The following is a 19,591-nucleotide window of genomic DNA, read 5'->3' as shown; positions in this document are numbered from 1 at the left end:
TACACAGTATAGATGTAAAAAAGGAATATTATACACAGTATAGATGTTAAAAAAAAAAAAAAGCAACAGCTACATCGTAGAACAAAAATAATAAAATGTGAATTGTTTTTGGTTTTGATTGGGGGTTTTCTTTGTAGTAGTAGTAGTAGGACAAAAATCACTATTGTTATAGCTCCATCAAATGTGTATAAAGCATTTTCCTAAATGGAATATTCAGTATTTATTTAAGTACACTCACAAGACCTAATCTCAGTATAAAGCAGTTTAGAACTTTCAAAGTGTTTTATACCAATGGAAGATAGGGACTGTTTTTCTCCAGATATTCCTGAGCTTCAATTATCTAAAATACTTCAGTCTATACGTAATTAAGCAGATGAATAAACCTCACTGAAGTCTAAAAGCTGCTGATGTGATTTAAGATGATACAAAATTAAATTCTATTTGGAGCTTAGATCCAAAAGCTTAACTTCATCCCCATTCAGCAGTACATTTAGGCAAGCTTAGACACTTGCTTAAATCAATAGGATTAGATGTTTTCTTGAAGTTGCCCATGAATTTAAATGCCATGCTAAGTAGGAAAGCACTTATGTAATGAATTAGCTCCGGTTGAAATTTTGTAATTATTATCTAGAAATGTTTTTAAGGACCTGAAATACATTCATTTTCCCATTAATTTTTAAATCATCTTCTAGACAAGAGAAAATGTTTTCACTTTTAACAAATGTTTTAACTTTTCATCCCATTACCTTACCCTCCTCCACCTTATTTCCACTACAGAAATCAAAAAAGTGGCAAAAAGGAGAGTTCTTTTTTCATACAGATGGGGAAGAGAACATCATGTTTTAATTTTTTGATTAAAAAAAATACTAGAATATTTCAAATTAAGCAAGTCTCTGCAAAAACCAATTAATTGATGTTATTAATACTTTTCTAAGTGGGCCAGTTGAACACAAGACTTGAAGGTTTTCACTGAAATGTATAAAGAGCTCTGAGGTTACTTTTTCCTGACATGAATGTTTGTAACTTGATACCAATTTACCAATTTTTTTCACAGCCTCAGGATCAACAGGTACTCACAACCTAAGAACAAGACAAGAAACAAGACAGCATTTGTATTAAGAAACATTTTTATTAACAAAACAGTAAATTCCACTTGCTTAGCATTTCCAATAATGAATAAATTGGCCTTGCAACAAATAAAAAAATTGTAAATATCTATCACAGAAAGCACTATAAGGTTAGGGGCATTGGGCCTCTCTTTGATGTCTTAGGGTTGAAAGTTTCACACGTTATTTAGTGTTTTGTTAAAAAAGGCAACACAATACAGTCATAGAAATGAAGCCATCTCAGTCAAACAAATTAGGTTATTATAGAGAAAGGATCCAATTTTATGTTAGGTAGTTGGTTTATGTCTGTTTCTTGTTGCTGCTGCTTTAAAAAAAAATTTAAATCCACTTGCTGGCATTTCTGATACATCCATAATTTTTATTTTTTTGTTAAATTATGAAATTAAAGAGGAAAAAGGAGAACCTTCAGAAACAGTGTTAAAATTGTGTTTTCTTATTTTAATAGTAGGAGATCTTTTTTTTTTTTTTTGTCCTTGATGTATGGATTTAGTTAAAGATTGATCTACCAAACTGCCTGGAAATTGGCCTGACAATGCTATTTCATTAATGCAATCAATACCAAGCAGAAAAGACCATTTCATCTCACCCAAATCATATTCTGTCATGCCCAGTCTCCTGTCAACAGATAATTCTTGTTCTTCTAGGTACCTTCAAGCACTAAAATCTGAACACCACCTGGCTTTCAACTTCTTTCCCCCCTCCAGCTGAAGTCTCTTGATCTCCAGTCACCCTTGCCCCTGCCATTCCCTGAGTACAGCTGTCTTGTAAAGGTGGGAGAAATGATGAGTGCCACAGGTGAACAACAATCTAAGAAATGAACATCAGATGGATTTTGTGGTTTTTGTGAGTGGTTTTTTTCCCTTCATTTTTTGCGTAAATGCTAATGAAAATAAAAAGTCGTTTCACAAATGCAACATGTCACACCTTGATGTGGTTGGCAAACTTCAAGAGAGGTGTTTCCATGTCAGCTACATGTATTTTTAAAGTGCTCTGACTCCCAGATAGATAGCTGTACCAGTTCCCAACTTTATTTCATCAGCTACAGTGAGTAACACGCAACAAAATGTTTTGTGTCTGCTGTTTAAAGCTAATTTTAAATTTCTCCTTCCTATCTGTAAAGTGTGAATATCTCTATCCCTCCCAGGAGGCCTTCTGATGATTTGGTTGATTTCTATTGAACTACCCTCTTTCTGTCTAATGCATTCCCTTTGAACTTCTGTGTAAATAAAATGTTATGCTATGATTTATTGCTGTGAAACTAATGAAATATTACTAGAAAAAAATTCCAAACTTAACGTGTAAATTACAGCATTACGTTTCATGTGTTTAACTAAAATGCATTAATGTTTTATATATGCAAGATAAGCTGTGTCACTTTAAAACATAATGAACTTATATCTGTCTGGTTATGATGTCTTGCAATACTACACAATCAACTTAGCTAAAAATACTTTTTCATATGTCAAAATGCCCACCATTGAAAAATACTATCGTGCACCTCAAGAGTATTTCCTTTTTGGAGAAAGGGATAAATTCTGCAATAGAATCAGCCTGGATAATTACAATGGGTATTTTTAGATCTTTTACCACCTAGTGCTGTAGTAGCTGTTCTTCATATGAATGCCAGATAAACACTATATGATACTTCCTAAGATTCTCAAGAAACTCATCATTCTCGTAATTTCTAAGAACAAGGTTTCTGTAAGGCAAACCATGCTCTCCAATAGTGAAGCTTTGACTGGAAGCCAAAGGCCAGTTTAAGTCACTAAATATTTTGCTAATTAATGAATGTATATTTCTAGGAAAATTGGCCATTCTGATCAACTTCATTGATGCATATCAGGAGCAAGAGATGGGGATAGGAGGGAGAAGACAAATTACAGTAGAGATATATTTTTGCTTTCTAGTCCACTTCTTTCATACAAACTACTGAAACTTAATTGCAACATAATAGAGCTGTACAGGTAAGAAAAAAATTAGCTGACTCTTATATACATTCATACACATCCCCCTTTGTATAACCACTACACTGTAAATTAAAAATCAAAAAAAAAAAGGGGAAAAAGTCTGGGACAATTTATAATGGCTGCAAAAAAACTGAAGAATGTCTGTTGCTCCAGATGTCATAAAACTCTCTATACCTAGCAACACTTATAACATTGAGTTTACCAAAAATGGCTGAAGAGCAGATATAGTTTGCATTTTCTATACAACAGGCTATAAAACATCACTTATCACAGTCCAGAAAGCACATATAGATGTGTTTTTATATAAACATATGTAATAACATATTAAGCGTGCATGAAAATTTCCCAATGATTGCATCTATGCCCTCTTGTTTTTCTTTTTTTTTTCTTTTTTTTTTTTAATATTTTTGTGGAAATGTGCCTTATATTCCAGATTTTTGTTTTTGTTTTTGAAAATAAGGCCTCCATACTATTTTCCTCACAACCAGAAAGGGGCTTTTTGAAAGTATTTCTACATAAGTCTTCAGAAAAGCCAGCACTTTGTTTCAAAATGCAAGTTTCCAATCACTGCTTCACTGCACCAGACGGCAAACTCTTTATGTTTGCTTGTTGAGTCACCATATATAATGACAGTCTTCTCTGACAATAAGACTAACTTACTTCTCAAGAAAGCGCTAGCACTTTGGCTAAATCCAGAATCATAGGTAGCTTCTTTTTTCTTTTTTTTTTTCCTGTTTTGTTTTTTTTTAAATTTGATTTTTTTTTCATATTGTGCCTCGATGTTGTAGTAATACTCCTTGCTTTATGAGTGCGTGGTGTCATCATTGTCTTTCAGAAACGTTCCAGCAACATAAAGACAGGCAGAGTAAATGAAAACACTGTGGATGTTAGGGAATTTATCAGCTCCTGTTTCTGAAAAACAAGAGCATGAAATGCTTGTTTTTAAAAACAGTCTTTCCTTTCTGATTGCATTCCCTGTCTTTTCTGTTTGTTTGTTTTTGAATGTGCTTCATAAAAAGTAAAGTAAATAAGTTTGTATTATGTCTCAGATAAAATGAAGACTATTTCTATACAAGCGTTCTTTTAGATGTTGAGATCAGACATAGTACTCCTTATCCTTATTTTTCTTGTTTTTGTTGGAACTTTTAGCGCTGTTGGGCTGCTTCTCCTTGATCACAGCCCCGTTGGATTGTGCTGAGTTACTGATGTAGTTTCGACTCTCGTCCACGTGGTAGGAGCCTTCGTCTCGATTCCTGTACTTGTACATGGCATACAGGAGGATGAGGATGCACAGCGCCGCCGCCGCCACGATCCCGACCACCATGCCCGTCGTGCTGCTGGATTCACGGATCACCTCGGACGAGCCAGGGTACTCCCGTCCTCCTCCTGCCCTGGTGGGGTTTGCTGTGGGTAGATAGGGAAAGAAAGGAGAGGTTATCCTTGAGTTTGGACATGGAGGAGTCAGTCATGCCTGCTGCTACCGTCACGCGTCCTTCTAGCCGCACCCATGGGCCAGGACAGCCTAGAGATGCACTGATGCCTCAGGTTTTAGGTTTTTAATTTTTCAGATTCTGTTCTGCTTTAGTGTGTGGGTCTGGGCTTCATATTAGGGGATTGTAAGTTCTCTTCACAGAGCAGGTAGACCAAACAATTCCTTCTCTAGCTGGGGACCCAAGGACATCCTATCCAGATCTCATGCCCAAGAGCATAAACAATGGTGAAATGAAGAGAGAAAACAAGAAGGATGGGACTTTATGGCCTAAAGCTGTAATTGGACAATCAGCTTCAAAATGCTAATGGACCAAAACTTATAAAAGTGTGAGACCCTGTGACACGTGGTCCATATTTTTTTTTGGCCATTTTTGGCTGTGCTGCCCAAGATGGATCTCTTGAGGCCTTCTAATAAATCCCTATTCCTTAGCTCCATCCAGTCTCTGTTCTAGGTCAGCCTTCACAAGACATCAGGGTTCCCCATCTACTAGTCCAAAACCAGTTAGGGTTGCAGCCCATCCCTTTTTCAGGCTTTTAAACAAGTAAAAGGACAGAAAAGAACATCTCATTCTAGCCTTCAAGGGTATAATTTGTCCTAGTGTGTTGTTAAGCAAATAATGCCTAAATAATCTGAAATAACAGACGTGCCACAATTTAAACGCAGGACATGAACATCTCAGAGGAAAGGATTTCCCTCTCCCTTTCTCTCTCCCTCTCTTTCTGTAAGGAACAAAAAGTGACACCATACTATTTATTGAGAAGGCAGTGACAATAAGACAGAATGGAGGGTAAAAAAAAATTAAAATGGCTGATAGCAGCCAATAAATTCACTACAAATAAGGTATCCTCAGCTCTCCTGTACACTTCCCTCACCAAGCTTCTCAGTTTCTCCTTTCCTTCTAATATTTTCTTTTCTTTTTTAAAATTAATTATATTTATTCTTATTGCTTTTAGAGAGCTATCCAACCCTATCTCCTATTTTCTACTTCGGAGTCCTCCTTGGATATGGCTACACTTCAGAGCACTTTTTCACTCACTTCCCCCATTCCATCTTTTCATCATTGATGCCATTATCAGATGCTCCTCTAAGGATTGCTTTCTGCCCCAAGAAAACCTCCAGATTGCACAGAGCAAGGACTCAGCCTCCTAAGAACCCACCTCTGAGGCCAGACTCTGGTCTTTTCAGCTGTGATATGAATAGAACTGACCTATGTCTTCACACTGGAAAATCTTCTTCATAGGAACTATTGTGTAGTCTGGCATATTTTGTCTCCTTGCACAGCCACGAGGAATGAAAATTCCTCCTAATTCCAGGAGGAATTTTTAGTTTAAATGCTCTCAGCACACACAGTGCTTTTGTGTTTTCCATGATCTCCTTTCTTTGATGAATTTTGCAGCAGGAGGGGAGGCAGATTTTTGGATAGAATCACTTAGAGTGATGATAGCTGAGATGGATCCTCTCTAGCCTAACAAGTGTCATGGACAGAAATGAAGTTATCTGGGTTTCTGCAGTATTCCTCTGATTATACCAGCATTTCCAAACTTCTGGGAGGCTGTGTATCCTCAGCACTGCCAGCCTTGGCTGAACTCAGGAGAGCCAGGCTGGCTTGGAGAAACTGCATTTATGCATCATTATGCATGGCTAAAAATTCAATCAGTAAAATATAGATGCTAACTAAAGTACTAAATGCTAGCTTTACAATATATTCATGATGTTAACTTTGTCAGGGTGTGCCTACGGGTAGCATTGTTCTGAGGTGTGTTAGAAAAGTGTCTTGCTCAAAGTCCACAAGAGCACACTATGCTCCATAGTCACTTTTTTAAGCACTATAAAGGCATAATAGGAAGAGGATGATTTTAAGGATGCTACATTAAAGGTAATGCCAGTCAAAATATCAATACTGGCCAAAAAATTGCAACAAGTTTGGACTACCAGAATTGAAAGCAGCCACCAGCTACAGACATCTACAATTGGCCTATGAATAATAAAACGTAGCAAAAAAGCCACAACTCCCCAAAAGAATAAGTTCCTTCTCCACTCTGGTATTACCTATCCTTTACTTACTGGGGATCTGTGTTCTTACTGCTGAAACACTTCCTCCTGGCAGTTATTTCAAACAGGTTTAAAGAAGCTGACATTTTGTTCAGCTGAAAGAACAGAGGGAAAACTGTAAAATTAAAAAAAACCCCAAAAACATATCAAATAGTATTTTAACTTTTTGTATCCTTCTGAAAGTTCTTACTTGTTTTGAGTTGGTGCAGTTGGTACTTTCTATGGCGACACAAGAGATCTTGAAGGTTTTAAGATATTTTTGTCATTTCAGGGCAGATGCCACCCTACTAAGAAAGGTGCCCTGCTCCAAAGTAGTCAGTGACTGGTTTAGATCCTGTTTGTTCACTGTAGCTATTGTAGAAATGGAAATTCTTTTACACCTAGGGTGTCATTTACTGTTTTACAAGCGACAACGCATTGTGTGCAGAACAAAGACTGAGTATTTCCATAGTGAGTGAAAATGAGACAGAGTCTTATCTTACTGTATGTGATTTCAGGAAATTAATTTCTGTCTGAGAAATAATAGAAGCCACTGAATACACTGTCAATACCTGGTGGATTAACAGCTGCTCTTCCCCTTTAAGAGACATACATTTGGGCCAAATCCTGTCAACTAACTTCACAATTAATGCCTACTAAATGACAGTTAACAGCTTGCTCAGAGGAAAACATTCTAATATTGCAACCTAAAAGAAACATCTAAGGTATATTTTTCAATGTTACCTAAATTCCTGCCTCTCACCTGATGACTACCTTTTATTTTAAGAATGTTTTCACAATTGTCTCATTTAACCCATCTGCCTGAGAAATATTCAACCAACTACACTGATGTTATTTAAACTTATAACATTTCAAAGCATCTGTTGTTGCATTTGTTTGGACATCTGGAAAAGGAGAAATTCAGCAAGGAAAAGGACTTGCTATTTTTGTTCCATTTACATTAAAATATGCTTTTAACCTAGTAGGGCCTCTCCAGACAAATGAAGGAGGAGGAAATAGAAAAGTTTTACAAAGTACATAGATTTCTCTGTGACCATACTATATAGGAACAGCTAATGGAGTACACAACACAGCAAGAGTCCTATTCTGAGACAGGGAGGACAGGGCCACTGGAAAAAAGCCAACCTTAATTTCTTCTGAAATCTATATAAATAAATAATTCCACATCCCTAACATTGCTGAAACAGCTGCCTTCTATTTAAGCAATACCTTTGTTTGACTAAGACTGGAGTCAATTCCAAGGGGAATTTACCTATATTTTTTTCCCCTGCAAGACAGGAACGATTGCAAGGGATGGAAGATGATGTCAGTGGAGAGCAAATGAAGATTGTAAATTTACAGAAATCGTGCTCTTTGCTTCCCAGCTCTTTGGGAAACACTGGATGCAGTTTTCATCCCAGCATCTTGGTAGCTGGACCAGGCAGAGCCATTGGCTCCTGGCACATCAGCAGAGGTGTGTCTGCAGGTAACCTTGTCTGCTACTCAGCTGCAGTCACTCTTAGTGTCTGCAGCATGAAAAAGATATTAACTTCATCCTAGACATCTTACTGTAAATGAGAACTGAAATACCTCATTGGAGTATGTTAAGATAAAATTACATAAAATATTATTCTGATTTTAAGAGTAAACAGTTGTCTCAAAAATATACCCAAAGCCCAAACCCTGAAACTATCTATTTATTAAAACAATAAATTGAGGTTGGTTTGATTAGGAACAAGACAAAATCATAAAGGCAGTAAATATGCTCAAACCTTGCCATAACAGTGAGAGGAAATGATTGTCATCTTGTGGTGCAAGAATTCCTCCTTAAAACAACTTCTCTGATGCACAGCTCTTCCTCTCAACAGCACACAACCAGCATTTTTGTACTGCCTCAAAGACCAGCTTAGAAGAAACTGAGTTCTAAAAGCCTCTTCTACCACTTATGAAAATCTTTGCATGAAATAATAGCAATTGAGCAGTTTTACATTGTGTAATAATGGATTAGAAAGTTATTATTCTTGACTGTATTTCTAAGTGGTTTAAGATTTAGAGGGAAAGAAATCTAACTATTTTCAGTGCCCAGTTTTCATTAATACTGTGAAAAGAAAATTGGAATTGCAGGTTCCCATGGTGTTTGTGAATTGAAATTAGCAGATTGAAAAACAAAACAAAACAAAAAAAGACAAAAGGACACCACACCTGTTTTCTTTACATTTATGCCTTCCCACAAACTGTGAATAGGAAATTACTCACAAGACAGAAATGTTTAACTACTGCATTTGCAATGAGGCATGAAGGCAATTATTTACGGGACACATATTAATTTTCACTCTGTGTGCTGTCATTGCAGACCTGTTTGTGGTCGATTTTCTGCAGCATTGTTGGATTCTGGTGAGCTGGTTTCTGAGCTCGCTGCAAATTCAGCACCTCTGAAAAACAAAGCCCAGCACTTCCCCTGCAGAACTGGGGTAGATGCAGCCCAGCTTCAAAACCAGCATGAAGGTCTGCTGTAGACTTGTGTTCAAAGGAAAATTTTTAAGGTATCTGTTCTACTCTTTGGTGTGCAAACCTAGGATATAATGCCTTAAGATACCTGTAAAGTGACATCAACTAACTTAGCTTGTTATAAAAATAGTCCATCAGTGGAACAGCATCCACAGCTAAAAAGATTGGTTTGCTAAGGAGCTAAACATTCTCTCTGCACTGAGCAGAGTGCTGATTTCCAAGTGTAATGATTTGTCATATATCGACTTCAAATCATTTACAAATCCTGCCAGCTCCTTAGCACTGCAGGTTTTGCAAGTAACTTCTTTTTCCCCTGTGGCTGAGAGGTGGAAGGTTGTTTTCTCAACCTTTTAAAATGTCATCACAAGTCTAAAGGGAGATAGGATAGTTGGTTGTACAGTGCCAATTGATGCAGCATACCACATCAGTGGGGTTTAGGAGTTACTATGTTTTGCAGAGCTGGAGGGACTATTTCACAGTTTTATAAGAAGGTTTTGTGAAAATATTTTCCACAAAACTAAATTTAATTTTAGCCAAAATCGAGAATGTAAACCAATATATCACTTAATGTTTTTAACAGCCTTCATCCCTGTGGTTTTGCCCTTTTTATTATTATATTTTAACATTTCAGTTGCATTGCTTCTCTTTTAGTATTCCTTCTCTCCAAATAAGGATTCTATCTTCTCTTACCACTCCAGGTGTCCTACCTCTCCCCACTTCTATATTTGTCATTCAGCTTTGTATCTCTCGTTATTTATTTTCTATGTGAAGTTATTTTCCTGGTTTTGTGCGTATTCTGAGAAATCTTTGGTAACTTGGTACTTTGTTTCAGAAGTTTTGACTGACTAGCAGAGTCAGTAGTTAGTCTGTATTTTAAATTGAAGTATTCCTAAGTGGGCAGGGAGGGAAGATTTTGCAAATAAGATAACATAAGGAAGACAAAAGAGAAATATTACACTTCTGACAGCATGTTTTCAATCTAGACCTAAGCTGCTGCAACTCTGGACCACCAGTTCAGACAGCTGAACTGGGATCATTTGCTCAGTGAGTTGCATGCTGCTCCTGCTTCCTGAAGACTCAGTGTTAAAACAAGAAAAGAGCAGGGGCACTGGAAACATAAATTTTTGGTGGCAGCTAACAGTAAGATTGGCTGCATTGAACCAAAACTGTGACATTTGGGCTCCACTGACTTCAGGAAAAGTTTTGCTATGAGCTTTGCCAGATCAAGGTTTCATTGCTTGCTATTTTTAACATTGTCATCTCGTTTTTAAAAAAAGGCAAAAAATTCCAAGCCTCCTTATCTAGGAACCAGTTTTGAGCAGAATACCAAAATGTAGTTGTAAAGCATGAGGAATCTGCTGGCTTGGCCTGCAGAGCGTGGAATGATCCTTGCTCATGAAATGAGCTGGAGGTGCAGACACCCACATTCATCTCACAACTGTGGGTGATTCCCTGATTTTCCTCCTTCACTAAGCAGCTACTACATGAAGAGATAAATGTCTATGCCACAAACATTATATATATATATATATATATATATATGGCTTGAATGTTGAAGCAGAAAGCACAGCATTCAATTTGTTCCAAGCACTGTCATCAAGTCAGACCCATTACTGACAAAGCTGATAATATGCCTGGGAGAAGAAGAAGGGGCCAGGCTTTCAAGACATCCAGAATATCCTTGCACACACACTGGGGGTGCAGCTGCTATAAATACTGAGCTACTCCTGCTACCCAAAGGCTCAGATTCAGCAGCTACACTTGTTCAGCCTGAATCCTATCACTGCCTAAACCATATATGCTTCTCTGGGAATGGGAAGATAAAGACAAATGGAACTCAGGATGGATATAAGTTACATTTGATGTAATTAATGTTCTTTTTCTCCTGATACAATTATTAAAATTAATAAGACTGCCTTGTTTTTCTTTGCTTTTCTCATCATAGTCTATAAAACAATTCTGGTGTCTCTGATGTTGGCACAAGGGAAAAAAGTTTGAGATATCTATAAAGCTTTGTTTCATTTCAGAATATAATTCTTGTGTTCTCACTTCTTTAATCTTTCATTTTTCCCTTTTCTGAAACTTTTTAAAGGGTACATTCACAACATATGATGTATTCTAGATCTGAAGCTAGCTACTGTTTAAGCCAGTTCACATTTAAACCATCAAAGTCCCAGATCTAGACCATAGCCCTTAACCTCAGGAGAAGTGCTGGTTTTGAAACCTATATAGAATAGCATGTCAACACAGCAGAAGAAGGTGTTTCATTCAGTTCTTTATATAGTCAGAAGGAGATAGCCTAAGGTTAGACTATTTCAGGTACGTGCACCCTCATTATAGGTTACTTTTGCCTTGAATTTTTCCTGCTTCCATTTATGAGCAACATGCTTGGAGAATACCTAGTTCTCAAACTTGTCAGCATTCTCCTACCACTTTGCAGGCTGTCAAATGACACAACTCACACACCACAATATCCCAGTGCTTCTGGCACAGGTTTAAATTAGCTGTGAGAAAGGGGTTGAAAATTACTAGCAGCATCCTTAGTACTAGGTGGGCAAGAGCTAATGGGTGCTCACACTGGCTTATGGCTGCTAGAAAACATCAGCAAGTTTACAGTTTGTTCTTGTTTCCCTTGTCTGGCAGAGGGTCAGCAAACCAGTTCACTGCCAGCAGTCTGGTATGATGGTTACTGGTTGGAGAACTTGATGCTGGCAGGCACCAACTACTTTAGAACGTCATATTAACTGAATTTATCAGGTATTAGAAATTTCCTGTAGAGTTTTAAAGACCTGATTTAACATCTTATTGCTCAAGTTTGATCTGAGAAAGCCTTGGCATAGCAACTGAGCATTACAATGCTAATTCAGGCCAGTATTTTGGCTATAAACCTTCTCCTACCTCTGCAAAATATTGCCTTTCTTCTACCTTTCTCATGAAAAATAGTACTGTGAAAAAGTGAGTTTCCTTCACAAAAAGAAGAAATTCAATGCATATGCATTACAAAGCTACAGAAAACAGTTTCAGTATAGTGTCCACTGTCTGCAAGAAAATATAAGCACTAGAGGTAGCAAATAAAATCAGAATTAAGTGTAGCTCAAGGAAAACAATGAGGTTTCATCAATCAAGGCACCAGTAACACAAGGACTAATTTCAAACAAACTAGAACTCATTCATTTATTAAACAGTCTATGTACACTCTTGATCCTAACTTTAAACTTGATTTAAAGGACAAATTTTTAGGATTATACACTTTAATTTATGATTTTTTTAAACAGATCAACATGAAAATTAATGGAACTTGTTCTAGATTCAATCATCTCTTACTTCATCCTTTTGTAAGTAAATCCTCTCTCTTTCCAAAATTCCTTATTGAATTAGAAAAAAGAGTCTCAGTCAAGTCAATAAACTACTTGCCTGTTTCTGAAAACCTCCATTTTACAATTATCTCACTTATTTTCTGCATTTTTCCTCCAGAGTGTGAAGTTCACCTGTAGAAAATGTTTTTGAAAGTACACATAATCTATATTTGGCCTTATTTCATTGTTTTCAGTAAATATAATGTGTTTTACAGGCTGTTTTTCAATTCAGTGACTCTCTGTTTCCAGATTAAAAAGATCTACACTGTTTTTGAAAATGGTGGAAACTTCTCATAGTGGAGGGTGTCAAAGAACACCTTATTTCTGTGGCTAACAAAGAATAACAAAAGATTTAGAACTGTCTAGAACCTATTTTCATTTACTAATGACACATGCACAGCCACTGGAGCTTAATGTGTTTTATTACTGAAAAATTTGAATACCAGGCTTGAAAGCCATGTCTGCTTTATTGAAGAGAGCATGGATATAGATCTAATTTCATTTTTGCCTTTCAGACAAAGCAACTGCATTCAAAGACAATTAATTTTTAAGGTCTATGGAATACCTTATCTGTAAGACAGGTTCTTTTTTGGAGAATATCAAAAAAGAATAGGCCAAGCAACTGTTCATATACAAGCAACAGTAACTCCTCCAAATTTTCTAGAGAAAATCAGGAAAGTAAGTCCTCAATTAATTTGAATTAAAGGATGTGATATTCATGGACATATCACTGAAATATCTGGGGAAATTCCTAGTACTGAAAAATCGAAGGAATTCCACTGAAGTCAGTGGATTTGTGAATGGGTGATGTGGAGGGCCTGGTTTGCTTCTCCAGTCCTGGTATCACAGCAGCATCTTGTGCTGCAGCTTTGCCTGCAAATACCTTCAGAACTGACTCACTAGCTGTCTTTTACATCTTTAAAAGAAAGAAAAATAACAGACCCCTCTTTCTTTGGACACTCCTTCAGGCACATTGAGTAACCTGCCCATTTTTATTGAATTATTGTTCATAAAGAGAACATTTCTTGGAACTACTCAAAATGTTGCCACTCAGTTTTGCCCGTTCTGTGGAGATGTCTAACTCCAAACCACTGAGCATGTAACAGCAGGACTAACAACTGCCACTTAGAAAATTTCTCTGCACAAGAGTTGCCTCTTCGCATTGTCCGTGTATGTCTGAAGCATGAAATCAAGATTTGTGTTTCCACACAAATAATAACGCCAGTGTTTGAACCCTGAATGTTTGCTAGCTGGGATTAAACCTCAGCAGCCATTCTTATTTAACTGTTCTATGTTTGATAGAAGTGAGAAGACCCAGCTTTAGCAAGGATATGCATGGGATATGAATGCACCCTCATAGTTCGCACCCGAGGAAAACCGTTCATCATTTACGCACCGGCGGAGAGGCTTTTGTGTGACTTAACAGAGCCTGGTGTGATTTACAGCAGTCTGCTGTCAATATTTCTTACCACAGAGAACACTGAGCTGCTGGTATTGCCCTGCCAGAAAACCACTGTGTGCAGGGAAAACGCCACCTCCCCTGTATCCATCTATATTCCTCTGTCTGACACTAGGAATGTATGAAAATCCCAAGGAGTGGCTAGAAGTTCTACTCAGTATTCCCAAGTTTCAATGGCATGGCTGGCAAAGAGTGGCACAATGGATCAATCATGATTTTTAACCTCACTTCTTCAGATAATTAGGAAAAAAAATCTTTTTGATCAAATTCAAATTAGAAATGCCATATTTGTAATTCACTATGACAGGCACTAGGACCTCAGCCTGTTGACAAAGAAGTAGTTCAGTTAACAATAAAATAATTTGAAAAACTGAAGCATTTACTTTCTGTTCCTCTGGAGAAGGCTTTATGATTTATTTAGAAAAAATTAAATAAGCTTTAAAAGTGTTTTATCTTTAATTGAAGGAAGATTAATCTATATCTTAATCCCCTCAGTTCTTTTTTGCATAGCCATGGTAAGTGCTAACACTTGGAAAGTTTGTAAATATAGCATAATTTTCACCCTGTAGTAGCTTATACAGAGATGACTATGTGTATCACATCTAAGCACTTTAAAAGTCTAATTCAAGACAACCCAGTGATCTTTCTGGCACTGGAAATGCATATAGAACTACAGGATAATTGGACTGAGGCACAAATATTCCCTTTATGTCTCAAGCCATAATGAACACAGTAACCCTATGAACTAACTGTAATTTTATTTTTCTTTGTTTCAGCTTCTTGCACAATGAATTCCATGAAGAGCATTAAACAGGGCACTTGCAGTGATGTATAAATTATAGGAGTCACTTCACCTCCTACTGCAATGTTATCTTGCTGCCAGATGCACCAGGAATACAGTGCAGTAATTCATGACAGGAAAAGAAAGCAAAACTTCTAGTAATGAGCATAAAACACTCACAAATCCATATTTCACAGCTCTGCCTGTTAGAAAAAAAGGTATCAATGGTGGGACCAAACCTAAACCATCACAGGGTGGCTGAGAATACAGGGTTCTGAGCCATCTCATCTGTCCAGCATGCTGTCACAGAGAAGAGGACATGTGTGTAGGAAGAAGTTTGCATGTAAAGCCCCACACTGTTCTGCTCACAGGATTAAGCCTTCCCCAAAGCCGTGACTGCTCTCTAAGAGTCATCTGCAGCAGTGGCTTGTTCACTCTCTAGGCTGAACTGGTGCTTTGGAGATTTCTGGATGTCGCCAGTTGTTTTCTGCAATGCAATTAGTCTGGTCAATATATAGGAAAAATTAAAAACATGCTCAAAGATCAGTCCAGAAGCGCCTATCCTATTAGCCATTCTTTCCTAATAATATAGGAAAATAAATTACTTCATTTATCCCTCTGAATAAAGAATTAGGGTTAAGAAAGCTAATCAGTGCTACTAGCTACCATACCTGACTGAACTCTGTCCTTTTTATCCACAGAATGGAAAAGGACAAGATCTGCCACCAATCAAACATTGCCCTGGGAAGTGGAAGCCAAAAACTGCCAGATCAAGAGATGAAGGAGTGGTTTTTTTTTGGTTGCAACATGTGGAGTTCCACTGGTTGAAAGACACTTGTTTGAACCTGAAGAAAAAGCCCTCTTTCACTTTGAAGGTTACCTTCTGCTAAAATTCCCAATACCAGTGAATATACTGACTTTAAGACCACCAAAACCTCTACTTATCCCATTTCAGCTGGGGCTGTAAGAAAAGCTTTCAACCTAATTGTGAGCTTAAACCTCTTTTGAGTCACAAATTTGAGAAAGATTTAAAATTCATTTGCAGAAAAAGAACTGTTTGTGTGTTTGTCTAAAACTGTAAGACTTTTTTCCTGGTTGAGATTTCCCTGCCATTAAACTCAGTCATTTCACTTCATTTGACCCAGCTCAGACCTCTCTGCCTTTTGGAACATTTCAATAGCTACAGAAGTGGTTAGATAATAGCTAACAAATAAAATACCAGCCCAGAGTAACTGGAACAAATAAGCTGTGTAGCACAAATGCTCACTGAAACTCAGCAGAAATCAGAGCTCTATACAGAGCTCAGCACGGCTGGAACAGCAGTCCTGATGTGAAGAATGGCAATTTGTCCACCTGCAGTTTTATAACTCCTCATGTAAAATCAGTAAATTGTCCCAGATTCTTTTTTTTTTTTTTGATAGGTTACCACTAAATTTTATTGTAACTTGTCTACAAAATGAAAAGTTTTTATTATGTCCTCCATAACATGAAGTTAAGGACATATAAACTGTTTTTTTATTATTATTATTATTATCATCATCCTCAATATTCATGTTGTTGCTGGTATTTAGGGGAAGGTGGAGAGACTGTGAAAGCAATACTTGTTGCCTTACTACACAAAACATACTGCAAAAAAACTATGTTGACTAAGTTTTGCATGCTAATAAATTTGTTATGACTTCATCCAATTATGGCACATTTAGCAGTTTGTATACCACAATGAAATCTGCAATTATAATTTCTGTGACTTTATGTTCCAGACAAGATGATGGGATTGCTGCTCAGCAGCTCCTAATCGGGTTTACATTTTTATGTCCTATATGAAATTTGTGGCAAATTGCATCTTTCCATTTATTATTTAGCAGACAGGTGCACAGAAAGCAAAGCTGGTGGTGGCAGAGTGGGACTTGTTAGCCACTACAAACTGCAACATATTTGTACTAGGAAAAAAGCCCTATTTTATGCATAAATCTCACTAATTAGTAAAATCTGGATAAGCAGTATTTTCTATGAGATATAGGCGTACCATATTCAAACTGTTTGTTGAATAGGCTCTCATTTGGAGCTGAGAACATTGCTTAGAAACAGGCATATTATGGCCAGTCATACCAGAAATATTGAGTTATGGCTCTGTTAATATAACTGCATGGGCTTTGGCCATCCCTTGATTGAATTCCTGGTAGAAAAGTGTTGACCACACAGCCCTGAGCGCATCATCTCTTGCCATGAGATGGATTCCTTTGCTGAAGAATCCCAGACTACAGCCTCTGAAGTGAAAACACAAAAGTAAAACAGCCCTAATCATTGCATTTTCAGCCTCCTAGAATTACTTGTCAGGATAGGTAAGTTTCACCATCATTAGTGAGGATGTTGAGGAGTAGCTGTAGAGAAGCCAATCTGGTTTGTGAAAAGGGTTAAGGGGAAAAAGCTGAACTGAACCATGGGGATATTTTAAATGGAGGGACATATCCTTCTGTATCTCCTATTCCAACTGAAAAGAAAAACAATCATCAGACTCACTGCCGACAGCACTGTGCTTCTCTCCTTGAATTCCAGCCTAGTGTTCAGAGCAGCTCAAATCCACATGGAGACTGCAGTATTATGGAGATTGAGCAATGCCTACCTGACTATTCATGGAAAAGGGTTATTCATAACACTAAGTGACTAAGACTAAAACAGAGAGACTGATATGCCAGAAGTTACAACTTCAGTAACCCCTTTGGCTCAGGTATTTTCAAGTATGATAAAATGACAAGGCTGATGAAGGAAAATTAACAGCTTTTAAAAGTTGAGAGTGGGAGGATGAATGACATTTTGATGAGAAGAATGACAAATAAAATAATCCAGACAATTGAGATTATGCAGAACATAATTCCTGTGCCAATCCAAAGTTTTTTTTTAAAAAAGCAGTAGCAGTTGGGATCTGACAAATGAAACAGTAAAACTGTTCTCAAATAAACAAAAATGAGGAGTGTAGCTATGTGATGAATGCTAAGATAAAACAGGAAAGCTGAACACCAGCATGTAAAGCTAATGAAAATTTCTTGCTGAAAAACTAACATTCACATCCCTTTCCTGAACCATATCTTGGATAGAAAAAATAAGCTGTCAGAAAGTTTCATTTCACCTCTCCCATTCTTGCACCCACCAGCTAAATGACTCTGCATGGCTCAGGACTACCAAACATTGCAGCCTCAGAGCTCAAATTACCTCAGAGAAGGATTATTCTAAAATTTCATTGGCTTTCAGTGAGCTGTAAGCCTGAGAAAATATAAATACAGCTTTAATACCCAGGTGATTTGGAAAATTATTTAGTGCTATGTAACCAATATATTGCTTTAAAATTACCTTATAAAATAAAATAACACCCCCTTAAATGTCAATTTGTCTACTGAACAGCACTGCCTGAGTTAACTACAGCAACTGGCATGAATGAGCTCAGAGTCATAAGAGCTTCTGCACTGACTCATACTGGACAGGACAGTCTTGCTTAACTCAAGAATTTGTAAACGAGAATGAAGGTGCAGGAAAAACAAATATCCCTGAATATCTTGATCCAAATGTCTGAGACTTCTGTGACTGAAATATCTCCCTAAGAGGTACAAAACTGTGTGAGTGTAACTGTTGCTACTCAGTTTTAAGAACAATCATTCAATTTAATGGAATTTTGAAAATTAACCTGAAATCCTTTAATTGTAAAACAAAAGAAAATTATCTTGAAGTATCATCATCAAATCTGTAAATTGGTTCTTGGAAGGGCTCAAGTGCCATCCTGCAGATCTGCCAGACACTAAGACAAGTCATATATGCCTTTACTTCAGTTTAAGTAAATAATTCTTGCATGTGGGTATCAAGTTTTGTGACTTAAAATAGGAACCATGCATTTGCATATGAAGAAAAATTTAATTTGTCTTAGGGCTATATAGACGTTTCTTCTGCCCCAGATTTTGGCATCATACTAAGATGGCTCTTAGTTGCTATTTGCATGAATATATTAATCTAAAATTAAATTGATTTCTACTCAAGCTAAATATGTTACTGCACAGCAAATAGATCTTAATTCTTTTACTATTAAGTGAAGTAGCAAGCACCAAAGATTACCAAATTACCAGAGACAACTAGCAGTGGGTGTGCTACCAAACAGCACAGAATTCAAGGGAATTCTGGGGAAAATTCTAAGGAAAACTGAGATATATCTATATGGCTGTTCACTCAGGAAATATAAAACCTAAACCAAACCAACAAAGAAGCAGGAATAATTCATTGAACTATCTAAGATTATTTTAAAGCATAGGAAGTTTTGCAGTCCTTTCACTTCAATGATAAACGTTGGGATTTTTAGAGATGGTACATAGTATTTAACTAAACCTAATTGAGGATAATTGAACCTTTGGAACAGATTGCCCACAGAAGTTGTGGGTGCTCCATCCCCTGAAGTGTCCAAGGCCAAGCTGGATGGGGTTTTGAGCAACCAGGTCTAGTGGCAGGTGATCCTGCCCATGGCAGGGGTTTGGGACTAGATATAGTTAAAGACTTCTTCCAACCCAAGTTTTCCCATTATTTCACAGAGAATTACTACCAAATCTCCACTATTCAGCAGAATAGGAAATACATGGCCAAAACACTATCAATTTTTTGTTTCATGGCAAATACTAGAATATCAAAATATCTTGTTTCTGGTTACAACTAAAACATACACTCTGAATAGGCTTGTCTTGTCAAAAAAAAGAAATGAAATTTGAGACTGTTGTAGTCTATGTCTTCAGGCTTTATCTATGTACACAAAATTTCATGCCACTAACAGAAGTAAAAATAAATTCAACCCTATCTTCCAGTGCATGAAGGCAGCCTATAAGAAAAATGGAGAGGG

At 37.1% G+C, this 19,591-nt stretch overlaps 1 protein-coding gene across 35 annotated transcripts in view; it reads right to left on the bottom strand.

Moving 5' to 3' along the window:
- Positions 1 to 1,109: 1,109 nt before the first annotated feature.
- Positions 1,110 to 19,591, bottom strand: part of NRXN1 (neurexin 1) — a 678,846-nt gene continuing 660,364 nt past the window's right edge. For all 35 annotated transcript variants that reach the window (XM_054514185.1, XM_054514186.1, XM_054514193.1 and 32 more), the window contains one exon: positions 1,110 to 4,498. In XM_054514185.1, coding sequence (XP_054370160.1) covers positions 4,191 to 4,498 — 308 coding nt within the window. In that variant the 3' untranslated portion in view covers positions 1,110 to 4,190. The remainder of the gene's footprint in view (positions 4,499 to 19,591) is intronic.

Source organism: Molothrus ater, chromosome 3 (genome assembly GCF_012460135.2).
Source record: "Molothrus ater isolate BHLD 08-10-18 breed brown headed cowbird chromosome 3, BPBGC_Mater_1.1, whole genome shotgun sequence".
Lineage (NCBI taxonomy): Eukaryota > Metazoa > Chordata > Aves > Passeriformes > Icteridae > Molothrus > Molothrus ater.
This window is presented reverse-complemented; position numbering and strand designations above follow the sequence as displayed.